Source organism: Thunnus albacares, chromosome 12, assembly GCF_914725855.1.
Source record: "Thunnus albacares chromosome 12, fThuAlb1.1, whole genome shotgun sequence".
Classification (NCBI taxonomy): domain Eukaryota; kingdom Metazoa; phylum Chordata; class Actinopteri; order Scombriformes; family Scombridae; genus Thunnus; species Thunnus albacares.
Window position 1 is genome coordinate 14,414,869 of NC_058117.1, and position 20,047 is coordinate 14,434,915.

General features: G+C 41.6%; 1 protein-coding gene across 6 annotated transcripts in view; it reads right to left on the reverse strand.

The window, feature by feature from the left end:
- Positions 1 to 20,047, reverse strand: part of gpc5c (glypican 5c) — a 120,300-nt gene that overhangs the window by 10,881 nt on the left and 89,372 nt on the right. For 5 of the 6 annotated variants that reach the window (XM_044369410.1, XM_044369409.1, XM_044369408.1 and 2 more), the window contains one exon: positions 7,859 to 8,000. In XM_044369410.1, coding sequence (XP_044225345.1) covers positions 7,859 to 8,000 — 142 coding nt within the window. Of the gene's footprint in view, positions 1 to 7,858; positions 8,001 to 15,888; positions 16,059 to 20,047 lie in introns of those variants that run through there. The other variant, XM_044369411.1, reaches the window with a different exon arrangement.

The following is a 20,047-nucleotide window of genomic DNA, read 5'->3' on the forward strand; positions in this document are numbered from 1 at the left end:
CTGCCAGTCCTGAGGGCTGCCAGGTCCAGCTCTAATTGCCACATCAATTATGGATAGGGGAGAAGGGCTTTGTCGCTCTCACCGCTGGTCAATTGGATAGGCTTTTAATGAAGTGACTTGTCTTGCATGTACGTCCCTTTGATGCATACACATATATAAGCCCACACACCGACTCGTGCTGCAGGTAGTCAATACAAAAGTTGGCTCATTGCTACCAACCTCCATTATCTGACTACTCATGCAATGCTAATTCACTTCTGCTATCTAAAGCAGACACTTTGACTATTGCTTTGCTTTAAAACAAAAGTTCCCATCTTTTGAGTTTGAGGCAGGAGAGACTGCCTCAATGGGGGAAAAAAAAATCCCACCCAAAGTCCTTCCAGGCTTTCTCCCCTCACCTAGTCTGTATTTCCACCTGCATACCAGGCTAAGCTGAGACAAAGAGGATCAGACTCATCCCTGATTATCCTTCTACTGTATTTTTCAATATCAGTGGAATGTCTGTCTTTATTTGCTCAGTGCTGTGTTACAGCAGGAATGCCAGTTTCTGTGTTAGTAGCCAGGGTTGGGCTCCAGGCAAGGCAAGAAAGTCAAGGGGGTCACTCATGCAACAACCCCCCACTCTCCCATCCAATCCCCATCCCTACCCCCAGCAGAGAGGCCTGGGTATGAGCATTAATAAAGCAGCCCAAATAAACTAGGACCATCACAAAGTGGTCTCAGCTGTAGGTCTGTCTTGTAGCAAGCAACAAAATATTCCACAAATTAATTGAGTACTTACTAAGTCTAGTCTCAATGACAACCCCAAAAATTTAGTGTAAGCCTGACTGGCGGCAGGGGTGGAAGGGTGGTGTCTTATGCACACAATAGCTTATTCGCTGAATTTGTAGCTTTAAATAAAGATCAGTTTATGAGTCTGGACACCGACTTTAACCATCTTTAAAATGTCATTTACTGCTTGGAAACCTGCACATGTTATATGGGTTTCTTGTTATATTAGTGATTAAGAGCTCCTTCTGTGGTTCTGTAGTTAAGACCTATGTGGCTACACTATCAGAGCACTGAATCACTAACATTCCTTGTTTCTCTGCTAGTAAACTTCATAGCAACCATACAAAATGCCGAGTTCTATGTATCAGTTTCACTAACTTCCAGGTAGTAACTCCCACTGCTTCCTCTAGTTTATAACCTGTTGTCACACCAGAGATTCTCAGTGCTTCCCAAACAGGGTCCCAAAGGTGTGCTGGAGAGGCTCAATCATAAAGGCCTCGCCGATACTGCTTAGAAAGGAAATGATGATGCTGGCTAATGAGAACCATTCTCCTCTGATGACTGTGTGCCTAGGGAGCCCTTGAAGCTAATATGCTCTCAAACTGCCATAAAAACCACAGGGCAGAATATGCCAAGCTAGTAAGAAAAAGGAGACCACTGAAAGGCATGGTGGAAGATGATATAAACAGGGATGGAAGGGGGCAGCAGGAAAATGATGATCACAAATGCTAATGTGGAAATAAAAAACTGTGATACAGAGATTATAATAAAAAAGAATATCTGTCAGGTAGTTGAAGTTCTGACAAATGGGTTTGAGTACATATTAATAAAAGGATTATCCCTCTACTTGCTGTTTGAAATGTGTCTTTCCCCATATTTGTTAAATAGAGAACAAAGAATGATACTAATATTCCTCAGTATCATTCACAGATTTTGTCAAAACAAGTCTTGAGAAAATTATGCAATGTTATTCACAAAGTCCGATAAAAAAAATAGATGACTCTGCATATCTGAGTGAAAAAGTGACTCACTCCTCCCACATCCATCCGCAAACCAGACCATCTTCCTGCCCAGCCAAAGCCCTCTCTGATCCTCTTCTTCCTTCTTCTCCAACCCTACTATGCCCTGCGGAGCTCACTCTCAGCCCCTTGAGCTCCAGATGAAAGGCTAAGGGAAATGGCAGTCATACTGGTAATATCCGCACCGGGACACAGCCACTACATCTGCTGGCCAGCCGGCCTCTATGCACGCCAGTCCCAAGGGGCTCGGCTCAGTCCAGGACCTAGGATAGGAAGATTGAGGGGTAGATTGGTTTCTACTCAGCCTGGCAGAGCATACAAGGACCAAATCCCCCACGCACCCTTCTAACCCTGCTCTCTCACGGTAGATTGAATCATAGCTTTGTATGTTGCAATCGTCTTCTCTGATCCTTAACCTTTTATTCTCGTCTTAACCGTGCTTCCATGCCTCTGCGCCTCTTGTACTGTAACTTCACATCATTTGGCTCTATGGTATTAAACTCCATTGTTTTCATTTTTGCAAACCATTTTCTTGACCCTTTACCTCTAACTATGACCTTATGTCTTCTCTAAGACCCCAACTTGCAGCACTTCTCTCTTAATCTCCACTCTGCTCTCCTTGCTTGCAAGTTTTCCAACATGAAAGGCAGGTGCGTGCTGCGTCCACGGCAACAGCAGACTGCAGTGAGCTGTAGTGGGCTTGGGGCCGATCCAGTGTAATCCTGCTAACACGGGTGTAGGTTGGCCATATCCTGCCCAAGCAGCCGTTCATATTAGGAATGTGCTTCCTCTGCCAGGGTGAACAGCTGGTGCACACCTTTATGGCCTTATAGGCTTTGGAGAGAAGTTCTCTCCATGCCTTTCACATTCAGGTACAAACACACCAGAAATGCTGGAACCTTATCAGGATGATATATGTCAAAGTTGAATTGCTGTATCAAAGTCAGATTCAAGGTCATAATTTATACAATACAACCTTGTCCTTTGGAAATTGGAGTGAGAGAAACAAGGCCTATAGCTGTGTGGATAGCAAAATATAAACTGCAAAATAAACTCATATCCATAATATGTGTGTGTGTGTGTGTGTGTGTGTGTGTGTGTGTGTACGTACGTGAGTGAGAGAGTGAAAGACACACAAGGAACGGTGGGCATTGATGGATGGGGAGCACAGATTTCACTCTGGTGCCCCTCAGCCTTAAATTCCAAACCTGCTGATTGAGGCGTTCTAGTGTGATTCAGACCCACCTCTCCATATCTTTGAATGTGTGTGTATGTGTGTGTGTAGGTCCGTGTAGAGTGAAATCTATGACTATATTCCATACTTCTAGAGAAAAAATGTTCACAAAACTAGCAGCTGTGAATCTGAAATAGTGTTCAGAGTTTACTTCCCTTGGGGTCAGGTTTATATACACATAGCCAGCTGTTTCCTTCGGTAAGAGGATATGCAAGGAGATACGAGAAAAGCTAATATATCTGTCCTTCTGTTCAATAATAACAAAAGCACACCAATCGTCTCTTAAATCTTTCCATCTTGTCATATTTAGATAATTATGTTCTATGACAGTATGGCAAAGTAAAACAATCATTGCCAATAGCTTCATGCTAATAGACAGGTTTCACTACTGAGCTTCAGAATGTGAGCAATGCCGGGGGTGTCTTCACTTTCTTGATGAGCTCACCACCTGACAGATGGTGTTTGTTACCAAAAGAGAATTCTACTTTCATGGCTGTATGATTCACACTTTTTTTTGCTGTACATCCCTCCGGCCCAATCACAAGAAGTGTTTATCTATGCATTTACTTCTCCTCCTCTGAGATGGAAATCCTTCTTTCTCCTCCTTTTGTTTAAATGTCTTCTCACACCTTTGCCAGACATATTATCTCAACAGCAGTCAAAGGTGGAGCACTTGGAAGGTTTTTTTTAAAAAAAAAACCTCCCATGTTCCACTCTAAACCCCTTTAAGATTTCATGAAAGAAAACTTCGAGTTTTGTCCAGCCTTTTTAATATCAGAATAAAACATCTCTTCTTCCATATATGCCTGTCTATTTTTGCAGATCTGCACAAAAGGGCTATGCCTACTTAGCCAAAGACACAGACAAGGCTGCTGAACTCACGGAAGCAGACAGACAAAGTACTGTTCTACCTTTTGATGCACAGACATTCTGAGTCTCATCTCTCCTAATGGAGAGATAGTGGTCCAATGTGACACTATGGGTCTTTTGGAGATTAATACGTTAATGAGCGAGCTAAAAATGAATAGAAGGAATTGGAAGTAGCAGCCATAAGTGTTCCCGGGTTAATACAGTTAATAAGCCATAGTCACACCACAAAATGTACCACAGAAGAGGCCCTCATAGCTGCAGGGGAAAGGGAAGACATGGTTCATTAAAGATTCACTGATTTATTCTCCTGTCCATGGCTGTGGTCATGGCGGCTCATACAAGACCAGGCCTTGTTTAGTTGGCACACAAAGTACACTAACATGTCTCCAGGCAAGAAGGGCAGGATCTGAACCAAGATCAAACAGGCATGACATCATGCAATCAGACTGTGCTTTCTTTTAGTAGTGGAGAGCAAATTGGAGTATGTGAAAAGAATGTAACTTTTCCAACCCTTGTCTGTAGATTTTTGCATATTAGCAGTCATTTTAGTTGGGCAGAGTACTACACATTCATAGCTCAGCGTTCATATGGCTGCCTACAATAATTTGGCTTTGGCAACTGCTGGTCCTAAATATCTATGCTGAATGAAATATCTGTATCTGCATTCTTGAACATACTTTTAATATGCAGGAGGGCCAACCGTCTGAGACTGTATACATGCATCCTATCTCCTCAGTACAACTTGCAGCACTTCCATCACATCTGAGTGATGATAGAGACAGTGAGTCTGTTCTGTGCAGATTAGCGCTGTTCATTAGCTTGGTAATGAAGTCTCTCTTAGCAGAACCGTGGGCAGTAATGCCCCCTTTTAACATGGACCTTGGGAGCTCTGCCACTGCTACACAGAAGCAAACAAATTCACAAGCAGATGGAAGGTAAAGTAAGCCTCCTACCCCTGCTAGGCAGTACAATCTCACCCAGGGTAGGATTATTATTTGGATTATCAATAACAGTTAAACCAAAATTAGTGAAATAATACGATAATGAGATACAAATTTTCAAAGATCACAATGATCAGGCAGATGTCATCAAAAAACAAGAGGCCAAGAAATGCAATGTCACGGAATGTCAGAAGGTGAATGAAAAATGACTAAAAATATCTTCAAAATGCAAAGTCAGAGAAAATCCAAGACCCAAAACAGATTGCTTCCAAGGCCTGGACAGGAGAGTGTGTGAGTGAAGTATATGACTGAAAAACTGAATTAAAGAATGCTTATTACCAGAGCCTTTATCCACTTGAAAGCTGTGGAAATTGCCTGATCATACCTACAACTGAGTTCAAAGCCTGGCTTGGCTGCTGTAAATGAATGATACGCGAAATGGACTGCCTTTGCGTCACAGGACAAGTGTTACCCAGCTCTTGCCATCAGACTTTAACTTTGACTGAGAAGCAACTGACTCTGTCTCATAGTCACAGTATAACAGGGTCTATGTTGTAATTTGTTTTTATAAAAACCAATAGGCCAATCAGCTTTCCAAGCAGCATGATTTTGTTACTGGATGACAAATATACTTTTGAAAGCTACAGGACAGTTGAACCTCACCATGATATGGATTTATACTTTGAGCACAGACTAATAGGTTTTGTTCGGTAAATATCAGACAGTGGTTTTGATTGATTATCCCCTATTGTTGGGATACTGGTGCTGCTGTCAGAGCTCCAAGAAAGGCTGGCATATTTTATCCACATCGCAGCAAGGAGCAGGGCAGAAAGGACCTGACCAGAGCAGTGTGTAACTGGGATTCTAATGGCTATTGATTGGTGTATTAACTGTACTGTGGTGTGGATAGCCTTCTCACTACCCTTTGGTAAAGCTAGACCAGTTCTTTTAAAGTGTGCTGATAGCACACTGACTCATACTTGCCGTTGTCATCTTTTGTATGCCAACTTTGAGAGAGCCCTTACGCCCTGTAAGTACTGTTTTGCATATATGTATATTACAATAGCTAATACCTCACAGTGAGATTTTGTTTTGTTTTCTTGTGTTATAGTATTTTAACTTACTTGCATTGACTATCTCTCTTTTTCTGCAGTTTCAGGAATAAATTGAGCCACAAGCAGCATCAAACAAAGTGCATGTTACAGAAGTACAATGGGGATATGATTACTCACTGGGTAAGTTTCATATTCACTGGGAAAAAAAACAACCTGATGAAATATGTACTGCATCCTGTTTTTGCTGTCAATTGCAGCTCCACGGAATTTAGAGGAAAAGGTTTTTGACATGTCAAAGTGTTAAAAATCTATAGGAAAAAATATTTTGGTATATTTTGACAACACTCACAATGCCATTTAAATAAACTGGCTAAAATTGACAATGCTCTATTAGACAACTCTTCTTGACCCAAGTAACTCAAAAGGGATAATAAGTTTGTTCGCATGTGAAAAGACAGATGAATGTCTGTTGTATATTTCTAAGGATATTTTTTAAGCATTTTTGACTTTCTTTTGATAGCAGAGAGTGGAGAGGTGACAGGAAATGAAGGGAAACAAATGACAGATGCTGGAAAAATCCTATTGTGAATTCGAAATGGGATGTGGTGAGTACATGGTCAGTGTCTTAAACACCTAAGCCACCAGGACACACCAATGTCTGTTAAATCTAATTGTATCTATCATATACCTACCATAAGGCACCCATTATTGTATGTGGTTAGCCCTCTGTACTAGATGTGGTTATGTGTATTTGTGTTGGACTGAGTAAACATGGTGCATGTCGTTGTATGTATGATGAGATTGCTGAATCGGCATTTGGCATTACTGCAATTTTGCACTTGGGGCAACCAAATAGACTCAGTTTACTCCAGTAAGGATCTCATCACTGGGCCTGTCTTCATTGTGTTTCCCTGTTGGCTTGCTTGGATGCCTCAGTGTACAGTATTTCCAGAAGGCCTATTTACCAGCCACATAAAAAAAAATCCTGACCTTTATACCTAACCTGGCACCTGCTGCTATTGTGTGCTGGATGAGTGCATGTTTGCTTCTCCATGCACCTTTTTACACACTCCATGCTTGTAAGACAATTCTTCACACCAGACTCCTTTATCTGACTGTTTAGGGGGAAAAACAACATAATAACTAGGGATCATTAACATGAAGCTTCTGCAAGAGATCAAATCTATTTATCTATTTACTAATATTTATAACATTCAACCTCTGCAAATTTGTAAATGTGTAAATTTAATTTAACTAGTGCCATTTATTTTTTTAAAAGTTGTACTTGCACAAGCATCACTTTTTAAACATTGCGCTGCTATTACTGCTGTTTTCTGGTATTACTTCTATTTGTTCTATTTTAACTACATGAGTATAATGACAATAAAGATCATGCATGCATTCATTCAAATGATTATCATCAAAGCTAACACATGACCTAATACCTCTTCACTGCCTTGTGTGTCTCTGTGGCTTGTTGTCTAAGGATCTGAAGAAACTCCTGCGTTGCTACCTTTGCTGTAGCCTCAAGGAGAAGTTGGCAGAGTGTGGAAATATGTTTTAAGGTGAATTTCCCTCGCCATGTAGGAGGTGATTGAAAGAGTGACTTTGTCGCACTTCTCAGAAAACAATTCAAGGCTGTCTGAGCTGTAGAAAGGAGAAGGAATGTCTTTTCAGAGGCAGATCTCTCCTTGGGTACATATTACACAAAATAATCTGATTAAACCGAGTGCACAATTAAAATTATGACAGTTACTGTAAATCATCACAAAGACTGGTGGGGACATCACATGGAACTTGAGTGATGAAAGGAGTGGGCATTTTATATTCAGAGTGAAGGAAATGCACCCGAAATTAGGGCTTATTACAATTGCAAACAATATTGCAAATGGCAAAGAGAAAATTAATAGTAGAAGTGTGTATGTACGTGAGTGTTTATGCATGTGGATGTAGGCATGTGTTACTTACAGGTCTTGTCTGGACCATCTCCTGAGGCTTGACATCCATCTTCATCATCACAATCTGTGGTGCTGCCCTCATCTATTTCCCCACTGCCCAGCTCCTCCCAGGGCTCCATCTGGCCCAGTTTTGGAAATCTCTCCTGGGTCTCCTGGATGACAAACACAGTAATACGAGGTTAATGACACATTGCTTCATGCACAGAATAATATTAGTATAACTGTGTCAAAAGAGGAAATGATGAGCACTGTGGGTGGTATACAGAAGTGAGGGCCCTGGGTGGTAGGATGACGTGTTGCATTTAATTATACATACAAAATATACATCATCTCAATTAAACTTTGTCGTGTTCAGTTCATACAACTACTGTATGTTGAATACTCTAAAGTACTGTAAAGTTTTTAAAAAAACAAATACAGTACACAGCAAAACTGGTCATCATTTTGGTGCGCCATTTATTTGTTGAACATCTGCAATTATTTATTGATATATGTTTATTTCCGCCACCCCCCTCCACTCCCCATTAGTTCACTGTTGATGCATCAAGAAATTCATGCACTGTGAAATCTGTATCACACTGCATCTGAATTTCAACAAAATTCACACAGCATAAGCTTTTCATATACCACACATTTTCATTAGATTATACTACACACCCATCTGTCACAACTGATTAAAGATTATTTGACTGATACATACATCACCTGCATTTTCACCTTACTCTTGCATAAAGCTGTAATCAACATTTAAACTTATAGATAACATACCACACCACACTAGGACCACATTTCTGCATGAAGACTTTGTCAGCCTGGAGCGTGAAACAGCGCTTTTTATGATATTCCTCTCTCTCTGCATGGGGCCAACTAATTGGACCACCTGCTGGCTCTTCTTGCCGTCCACCCTCATCAAGGTGGTCTTTGTTCCATCGCATCATGTTTGACAAGAAGCTCTCCTGACACAACAACAAATGAACCTTTGGAGTAAGAAGGTAAGAGAGTGGCAAGAATACCAGATTTGAAGACTAGGTGGAACTACAGAGACTTGCAAAGTTTGCTCATTTTGACCATTCTTTAGGTTGTATATGCACACACTATTAAACATTAATGAGAAAGCTGAAAAGATCAATGGTAGTATACAACTGACCTTCATACAGTATGGGCAGAACAATCACTAAAGGCACGTTGAGAGATGAGTGGGAGGAATGGGGGTGGGATTTTCGGGATGACTAATATCCTTGCCATTGACACTGAACTCTGTCACTCAACACACCTGACAGCAAAGGTGACCTTTCACCTTTTGTCTCCTGAGACTTGAATACCCTAAAGGGAAAATTTCATCGTAATAATAGCAGACAAGTTTATGTGTGGTAGTCGCAATGAAAAGCTACATGTAAGGCACAATACTGAAACAAGACAAGAGCTACGCTAATGCTCTGTAAGACTGTACTTGTGCACAGTGGTGCTTTGAGCTACAGTAACATGCACATAGTGACTTTCTTGACCCGTGTAACATGGTGATGTTACACAGGTCAAGGAAGGAAAAGTCAGCAGATCACCAAAGTCATTAAGATTCAGTATCCACTGTTGCTGAACCGCAAATACTTTTACAAAAATTCATGGCAACCCATTTAGTAGTTGATAAGATATTTTAGTCTAGATCTTCTTTGATTGGAAAATTCACTTAAGATAATAATAAAAAGAGTAGATGCCCAGATGGCCAAGGGCTTGAATTGACAAGTAGAAATAATGAAGCAAAAGAAATTAAGATTATGTTGATGTGTAAAGGTTTGATTGTCGGGTGCAATTGCACAGCAGCTCAAGTGGTGTCAAAGTCATCAAAAGACCAGTTATAACTATATTGGTATTCTTCATGTTTTTCTTGCCAAAGTACTGTCTGCATTAGAGGGTGGAAAGAGAAACTGAAAATGATCCTGACACTAGCGGCTACTTTTGATATTGTAACTCATTACATCTAACATGTATCCTAATGCAAATGCAACCCCATTTATTCTGGCTTATGTGAGTGAAATGAGTGCTATAGTGAAATGAATCATGTAAAGCATAATGCAAGGCCAGGCTTCATGAAACTCGAGAGGGCCCTTTAGAGGAGGCAGGTACAACATATCACTTATGCTCACGGTAAAAGTGAAAGCCATTGACAATAGTTGGATGGCTCCTTTTCACAGATTTACAGTAAGGTACAAGAGGATTATACAGAGAGAAATATGAGCAATAATACATGCTGGTTACAATTGTGCATTTTATGGTTATAGATTGTGCTCACATTACAACCTGTTGACAGACTTTTTTGTGTCCTGTACTGGTTGTGCCTGTTCCGAGGCTGCAATGTGATATGCTGTGTTAGCAGATGAACCTTTGGTTCGGGGGCTCATTGCTCATAAGAGACACCCTACAAATCCTCTCTCCTACCTCATCTATCAAATTTACCATGCACTGTGTTATGCTGGTATTTCTCATTACACTTCCAGGAAACTTTCCTGTTGCTGTGAATTACAGTCGGAAAGATTCTGAGTTTTGTGCAAAAAGTAAGTTTGAATTTCAGTATCTATCCACTGCATCAGTCAGAATGTTTTAGCAGAAGCCTGCAAGACAAAGATAATGGAAGATAGAGAGTGAGAGAAAATGTCTTTCTTGGTTCTGTACAGCAACCATGATAAACCTGTTAACCTTATGTGATTAAGGATGTATGTTATATGATTTTAGTGTGTTGTTTTCTATCATCATTTTAACTTATGTAAACTAAAGTTGAGTACCCTGAAACGTGCTTTATAAATAAAATGTATTATTATTATTATTATTATTATTTAACCTTTTTATTATGTAAAGCGACTCAATAAATTCAATGCATATTCCATGAGTTCACAAGTAAATACTCTGCTGAACAGCAGAATGTTGTGTTCCAACACCATCCAGATAACCAGTTGGGTATTAAGCTAATAACCGTGCCGTTCAGGGGACATTTAACACAATGCTGCTTGGCCCAGCTGTCCTTAAAGCATGTTAATTAGAGAGGGAATCAATTAAGGCGCCGTCGCTGTGGAAACCACAGCCGTGCTGCTGTAGAATTGTTGGTTGGCTGCTGTCCAATGCAGTTTGTTGGTTTGTTTTGAATGTCAGGACTGAAAAACAGCCAGTTTTCTGTTATTTCTTTCTGTTCTAGTTGCAACTCCAATGTGGTAATTTCAAAGGAAACATGCAAGGAACATAATTCTGGTACTCCAATAACACTGTGAAGAAGCAAATTTCTAATTTCTCCTTAGAGCTTAAGGAAGAGAGATGCACAATATTCCAATTTGAGTTCTGCGGACCTTAAATGCATAATACGCTGTGAATAGTCTCTCTATCCCTATCTATAGAAGACTGGTGCTGCACTGAGGACCAACACTGGGTTTCAATGAGTGTCTGAAGCAGTTTCTCAAATTGCCTTTTTTCACTTTCTTCACTATCTTCTTTAAACCAGAAGTACTCATGACATCAGGGGATATTTCAAATGCAGTATATGCTTAACTTTGTGAGTCAATTCTAAATACAAAACAAAAATCTAATCACGCTGGACCCAAAGATAAAAAATACATTCAACAAAACAGAGGATGGTCTCTTTATGCCATCAGAAACAACAACAACCTCTGAAAGGCCCGTCTTCTTGTTCTGTCACACTATAATGTACAGTAAATGTGAGCAAGTGGGCAGAATATTTCAATAGCAGCAACCTTCATGTGATTTAACACAAAGCAGAAATGCACTGTGACTTTACCCCTACAGCGACAGATGTCTTCTAACATGACTCGGCCTCCTCTTTCTGACATACAAAACGACGCTGAAAATCACGCTGCTGTTGGATTAGAGCTTTGCTGTTTGAGAACAACCTACTGATACTGAACACATGCTACAGAATCACAATTATTTTTAGCTGTTTAACTGAAGATACAGTTCACATTTATAGAGGTATGCAACCACTTGATCTGTACTTTACCTCTTGGATTGTACCAGTCTGGCCTCAAACTATCTGATCTATCTGAACCGGTCTTCCAGAAAGATTTTCAACATCTGTTTTACATTGCTGTTTGAGTAGTAATGACTGTTATAGTGACAATGATAGCAAATTTTAAAAAAGAATAGTTTTCCACTTTAAAAAAGGTACGAATACAATGTGTTTCTTGACTGTACTAGATCATGAACTACTGAGAATATTGCTGGTTGAGAAATTGGTTTGTCAGCCTCTATGATATATTTTGTATTATATCTATATTGGCTTGACAGGTTTACAGAGAAGCCATTTCTAGCGTCAGACACAAATCTGACATTTTGTATAATTTGAAATGTTTTCCCTTTGAAGACCATTATTGCATTGTAAATAGCTCATGGTAACATGATGTTGTTTGTAGACACTACAAGTACAGTGGCATTTTTAAAATATAGATTTAATGTAACTTCCTTTAATATCCATTAACATAAACAGGAGTAGAATGCAAAAGTGTTGCAACTTCAGATAAATATCTAGTTAAGATTTGCAATTGTATGGGCCAAAAGAATAATAAATGAGTGAAAAAAAGAAAGAAAGAAAAAGACAGAATGCAGGACAGTCAGACAAAAACAGACAGAAAAAAGAAGTGGCAGACAGGGTGACAACAAAGAGTTTAAAGAAGAAAAATAAAAACAAGTAATACTTTGTATTAAGTGTTCAAGCAGAGAGACTGAGCTTGCTGACAACGTTGTGTAAGCATGTGAGGGGGCTGAGGCTGGGGAGCTTGAAAAAAAACAAGATGCCAGCCTTCTTACTTAAGGCCTGCCTTGAAATTACCCTGGCATCCAAAGACAAATCAGGTATTCCTAGAGGGCTTTGAATAAAATTCCAAATCATGAAATATTTTCTAGTTCTCCTCTCACCCTGCCAACTCATTCTCCTCTCTCTTTCTTTTCAAAAGCATTCTTTAGTCGGAGGATGACGGGGATGGTTTGAGAGCATCAAGGGCTGAATTCCTGCAAGTATTTGACTGCATCCTAGTCACACTAAAATCTGTACTGCCAGGAGTAACCATTGACCTTCTCAAGAGTTTGGAAGAAAAACAAGGCTGAAAGAGCATGTGTATGTGTGTGTCTGTGAATGTCTTGCCAACTTAACCATAAGGCAACTATGGATACACATTCCAGTTTTATGTGGAAACAGAAAATCTGATTATGAAATGTAAAAATGTGAAATGCACTCACCAGGGAATTGGATATGAATACTTTAACTGCTGCAGTAGTTGTGTAAGTGTGTGTCTGTATGCATGTGTACTGTAATATGTGGGATACTGTTGTCAAAGAAATGAACCAGAATCATAAGTCATAATGTTTGCATACGCACAGCAGGACATGTGATCCTTTTCTTCCCTGAAAATTCAAAGCAGTATCACTTCATTGAGGGCGGTCATGGTAAAACTGCATATGTGGACGGAGAAAAGGAGAGGGGAAGGAAAACCTGGAGGAGACTGAAGGAAAAAGTGACAGTGGTAATCTCTAAAAGTCTGCAGATGTCCTCTCAGCTTTTAAATTAAAATTCTCTCCATTCTCTCACATACAGTACAGACTTGTAATGCTTTTGTGTAAAACAAATATCAGCTGAGACACAGTATAAGCATGTATGTGAGTTTGTGTGTGTGTGTGTGTGTGGTGTGTGTGTGTGTATATGCATGTGTGTCTATATATGTCCCTGGCTTCAGAGGAAATGGCTGCAATTCTCTCTACATCTCAGATTGCCTTAGCAAGGAAAGGCGGCCAAAAGACAGAGAGAAAAAAAAGTGTATTTCCTCAAGTATGAGTGTGACGGAGAGAGTGGAAGAAAGTAACAGACGGACAGACAGAGACGGAGCATTCTAGGAAGAGTGACAGGCTGTTAACAAAAGTAAATGTTGGTATGTGTACTGCTCAGTCTGATTCTGGAACAGATATAATGTATTGTTTGTGTGGATAAATAGTGCCTGTTATGGCCAGTTCTTAATTAACAGCGTCTTTGACTGGCAGATGAAGCAAGTTCTGGACTGAGTCTGGACTTTTGCAAAAGCCGCACTGCCATCCACAACATGGAAAATGAGTTTTGATTCACATTTGAATCAGTTTCAAAGGCTTAACAACACAGTGAGCCAAGTACTTCTCTGCTGTTGTCCTTTTCCATGGTTAAGGATGAAGCCAATAAAAACCCTTTATACAAAGCTGACAGCCAGGACTCTTGCTTTGTTGACCTTTTGATGTGAAATTCATATTTCACTATGGACAACAAAAAGATGAAATTTTATTCTAAATGGATCACTGACCACCACCTTGCACAATCCTACAATTCACTGTATTTTAATGATAGAAAATATTTTGTATTTCTGAACTTGGATGTGCCTCAGTATACACATGGAGATAGACAATCATGCTTATTGGCTGTTAGCTGCCATCCTAACTCCTGTCTGGAAAAGAAAAGTGAATTAGACTCATGATTTCTAAGTTAGGCTGCTTAAATTAATTATATTTTTATAGCACCATCAAAATTTTCGAAAGTTAAAGCAGCTTCAGACAAAATGACTCCTAGAAGAATTTGGAGTTTTTGGAAAATTTGTTTAGGCAGAAGTGTTCCTGGCCTACACTCAAAGATTGTCTTGAACCAAGAAATGCAGGAAAATTTTCTCTCTACATCTCAGAAATTATGAGATAAAACAAAATGCTTTGTGTAAGTGACCACATGGTGGCGCTATCTGCACCAAAACTTAATTAGTTTTTCTTAGCCAGTGGCCTAACTTTCCACCTAATTTCAAGGAAATCAGTGTGTAATCTCAAAACAGAAATCACATGAGCTTTTGAAAATAAATAAATACATTTCCCAAGAGGTCTGGATAATGCTTTGAACATGTTTTTAAACAATAGCAGAGCCACACACCCATGCACAGCAAGTTAGTACAGGCTGCTTGTGTTACTAACCGTTAGTGACACATTATTGGCCTTGACCTCACATAACCCTAATGAGTCAATCTATCACAGCAACACACTGTGGCGTTGGGCTGTCACACCCTGCTCCTGCCAGGCACTGTGTGTGTGTGTGTGTGTGTGTGTGTGTGTGTGTGTGTGTGTGTGTGTGTGTGATGTATGTACATGTGAACAAACTTTGGATCCTGTCAGGCAAATTAGGTTGATGTTGTTAATAAATGTATGACAGTTTGAGTGACAACAGCAGTTTTCAGAGAGCATGTTTCAACAGCTACCTAACTGATGAAAAGTTTGTTGTGTGAGATGTGAGGGCCAGTAAATAGTGAAGGCTGCTGCTGGGACATAGAAACAAAAGGCTTTGAAGATGCCGCTCACATGATACCACACCAGGTCACTCACCATGAACACCCAACATTATAGTCATCATTTGAATTGATTGATTGAACTGATTTTTAGATTATTTGCAATTTTCAGTTGAATAATATAGTATTGTTTTTAAAATCCCAAGATTGGTCTTTGCATCTTCGACTTTTCTTCGACTGTGTTTACTTGTTATGTAAGATACCGTTAAGGATTCACAGTGAATAAAATATCTGTCCTGTAGAAATTATTACGTTATTATTGCAACATACACAAGTCTATTTTCAGTGATATCATGTCATATATGTCATGTATATGAAATAGCTTCTTTGTGGAATATATAGTCTCACTTGAATTGTAAACGAAATGGTTCTGTTTCAAATAATCTTGTAAAGGTCAATATTCAGTCTCCTGTGATTTCATGCATGTGTGACATATAGGATATTTATGTGTATCTGCCCACTCAATTGTGTGTTATTTTATGCATATGATATTGATTTTGTATCTTTACAGATACCCTCCCATTCAATTTAAAGCATAACTGATTTGAGAAAAGGCACAAGAACAAATCTGGGTGTATAAACGGTTGGTTGGCGCTGCGTTCTTCAGTTGGCAGTTACACTTAGTAAAGAGTGAAGCTACTGAAGACCAGCAAAGTCACTGTTTGTTTTCATTTATTCTTTCAGAATAAGACCATCCATCTTTTTTTTAAACAAATATGTTCATCCTGAGTCCTGTGTGATTCGTGGGTGCAACATATTTCGGCAAGTCAGCCCCGGAGTGAGTTCTTCAGTTCAAGATCACCAAGAGCCACTTTTAGTGAGACGAACCAGATCTTCACACCATCATCCTTACCATCAGTGCTGTAAGAGTAACACCTGTAAGAGGAATCCAGAGGAAACATGGATAATTTAATGGATGAGATCTGTGCTCAGATGTGGCAGTTGGAGCCACCGCAGCTAATGAACATATGTGATTATGTGAAGTGTTCTGTTCCTGCTGAGGGGGGTAAGACAAAGAGAACTCTCATCAAGATTATCGAGAGGGAACTGGAAGAAATGGAGGAAAAGGAAAGTGACGATGAAAGGATTTGTCAGTACCTTAGACATCTTCTCTTATATGTGCATGAGGTGAGAGAAAGAAACAGAAAGGACACTAACATTTCTCCTGAACAGAGTCACTTAGACCACTCTGCCGAACAGCCATTCCAGTTTGAGCACCCCCAGGATCGGGCACACAGGACCCTGGAGGAGAAAATCAACAGTCTGGGTGACAAGTTAGCCTCTCTCAGTCATCAACAGTCAGAGGCCAGGCACAGCACACCATACTTCCTACCCATGCCAGAGGTCACTCTCTGGAGAGAGTTTAAGATAAATGGACAAATAGGAGAGGGAGGTCAGAAGGATAAGCTTTCCTACACCAGTCTCATCCATCAGATTGATTCAGGTTTCCGGAAAGGATATTCTGAAGCTGAGATTGTCGAGGCAGTAATCAGAGCAGTAACCCCTTGTCTCCACCTACGAAACATGTTGGAAATAAAAAGTGGTTTAACCTTGTCAGTGCTGAAAACCATCTTAAAAGGGCACTACAAGGAGGAAAGCACTACTGACTTATATCACGGGCTTACCAATATTACACAGGAACCCAGAGAGTCTCCACAGCAGTTCGTGTTCAGGGCCATCGATATAAAGGAGAAAATGCTGTGGAAGTCCAGTGAGGGAGAGGCTGAAGAGCACTACAGTCCAGGCCTGGTACAGCGCAAGTTCCTCCGTGCCATTGATACAGGGCTCCTCTGTGATGCAATCAAGTTCCAAATGAGGCCCTACCTAAATGACATCCATGTGAGTGATGAAATCCTCATAGAAAAGCTCAGTGAAGTTGCAAGTCTGGAAGGAGAGAGGCAACAGAAACGGAGGAGCCCGAGTCTGTGAGGTCCAGGCTGAACTCACCAGCTCTACCCCACCCACACCTGTTGTGAAGGAACCCATCCCCGTGACAGCAAAGGTGAAGGAGCTTCAACCTCAGCAACCTAGCAGTGAGAAGCCTCCAAAGACCCAGGAGCTGATGGAGGAGCTCAAAGCTGGTATCCAGGAGGTGAGACAGATGTTCCTTACATCCATGGAAACAACAGCAAACCATGCAGCAAGGGGTGAGTCCACCTACCGTCCATATACCTACCATCCTTCCATCCACCAGTCCTCTGTTTACCATTCACCTGTCCACGAGCCCTCCACCTACAAGCCTACAAGGAAAGACAGACCCATGAATAGGCAGAGACCCAGAGGCTGTGAAATATGTCAAGAGGCACGGAGAGGAGAGGAGTGCAACCACTGCTTCCGTTGTGGTGAGCCTATCCATATCTCCAGAGGCTGCAGGAAACTGAGAATGATAGGAAACGGGAATGGGCTGCTGAGAGGGGACAATCAGTAGCTCCTGTCCACATGTCCCACTATCGACCAGAGACAGAGAGAGAGATACTTGGGAGGGAGATACATGTAAACAAAGCCAAGCACAAACAGCAACAGTCTGCCAGTAAAGACTCCTTGTTGACTACACTTAACCCCCACATCAATTACATCAAGTCACCATGCAGGAAAAAGCTGGTTAGTCTAGTAGGGAAGCAGTGCTTGGTGAACTGCAAGCTGGATGGTGTGGCAGTGGAAGCTTTGTGGGACAGTGGAGCTCAAGCCACTGTCATTAATGAGGCCTGGAGAGCTGAACATCTCCCTCACACCATACTGAGGTCCATTGAAGAACTCCTGGGACCTGAGCAATTGACTGGCTTAGCTGCCAATCGGACAGAGATCCCCTTCAATGGATGGGTGGAGGTAGAATTTAAGCTCTACAACAGGGAGAAGGAAACGGAAGCTCTCACTGTCCCCATACTTGTGTCTAGTGATCCAGGTGTGGCAGAGAGACCCATCATCGGCTTCTATGTTATCGAGGAGATGGTTAAGACACAAAACCCTGGATCCAGAGTTGACCATGAGACCATCCATACTGTGAGTACTGCCTTCTCTGTCACCGCCAGGACAGCGAAAATGGTCGTCAAGCTCATGCAGATGCCTGACCGGGCTGAGACCAGATGAGTGTATTGAGAACTGGGAGGAAGAGAGTCATCCTAGGAGCCAATGAGGTGACAGCTATACGAGTGCCCGCCCACCTAAGAGCTAAAGACAAAGACCAGGAGGTTCCTTTCACAGTCAGCGACCTGCATCCACTCCCAGAGGGCTTGGAAGTGACAGAGGGCCTGGTGAAGGCAGAAGATGGAAGGAAAATCACCATCACTATACCCATAGCCAACACCATCAACCACTCCATCACTCTTCACCAACATACTGTGGTGGGCCACCTACAGGCAGTCAAAGCTGTGTATCCTGCCAACTTGTCTGCCAATAGTTCCCACACAACCCCCTCTACTACCAGCCACCAAGAAACCTGTTCTGCAGTGGAAGTGAGCCCAGTGAGTACAGAACAACAGAGCAGTAACAGTACAATCAAAGGCCAAAGACCCAAATGGCACCCACCAGTTGAACTTGAACACCTGTCAGAGACCCAGAGAGAGGTAGTGAAACAGATCCTGTATGAGGAGTGTGAGGCTTTCTCTTACAATGAGGATGACATTGGCTGCATACCTTCCTTCAATATGCACATTAGTCTGAGTGACCCCACTCCAGTGCAGAGAACCTACATCTCCATCCCCAAACCACTCCATGCAGAGGTAAAGGAGTACTTGCAAGATCTCCTCAACAAAGGCTGGATCACACCATCCATGTCACCATACTCCTCTCCAGTGGTGTGTGTCCGTAAGAAAGATGGAAGTCTGAGGCTCTGCCGTGACTACCGTGAGCTGAATAATAAGTCTTTGCCTGACCGTCATCCCATTCCCTGCATTCAAGACATGTTGGACTCACTGAGTGGCAGTTCCTGGTTTTCAGTCCTCGACCAGGGGAAGGCATACCATCAAGGGTTTCTGGATCCAGACAGCCGCCCACTGACTGCCTTCATTACACCATGGGGCCTCTACCAGTGGGTTAGGATTCCGTTCGGACTCAGCTCTGCACCTGCCGAGTTCCAGAGGAGTATGGAGAAATGTCTGGCAGGCCTACGAGATTGATGACAATTTGTTGCAGAGGTATCAGCAGCATGGTGTGAAGCTCGCCCCACGGAAATGTGAGGTCTTCAAGAGACAGGTCCGATTCCTGGGAAAGATGGTCAGTGGTGACGGCTACACCATGGACCCCAAAGAAATAGCCCCTGTTCGGGCCTTGAAGGAGAAGAGACCAGCCACTGTTGGAGAACTGAGAAAGTTGTTGGGTTTCATCTCGTATTACCGTCTATACATCAGGGACTTCTCCAAGGTAGCAAAGCCTCTATATGCCCTACTCTCTGACATGCCAGCCACAGAACCACCATCAACAACACCAGCAAAAGGGAAGAGGAAGAGAGAGAACAAAAGCAGAGGACAGAAGGCCTCCCGCACTCCAATCAGCTGGACAGAGTACCACCAGGCTGTCTTGAATCACCTGGTAGACTGCCTCTCTTCCCCTCCCGTACTTGGCTACCTAGCTATGACACAACCCTACAACCCTTCATTCTCCACTGTGACGCCTCACAGGATGGACTAGGAGCTGTACTCTACCAGAGGCAAGGCGGGAAGATAGCAGTCATTTCATTTGGATCTAGAACTCTCACACCAGCAGAGAAAAATTACCACATGCACTCTGGCAAACTGGAGTTCCTGGCTATGAAGTGGGCCATCTGTGAGCAGTTGAGAGACTACTTGTACTATGCCCCATCCTTCATAGTCTACACAGACAACAATCCTCTCAACTATGTCCTCACCACAGCCAAACCGAATGCCACA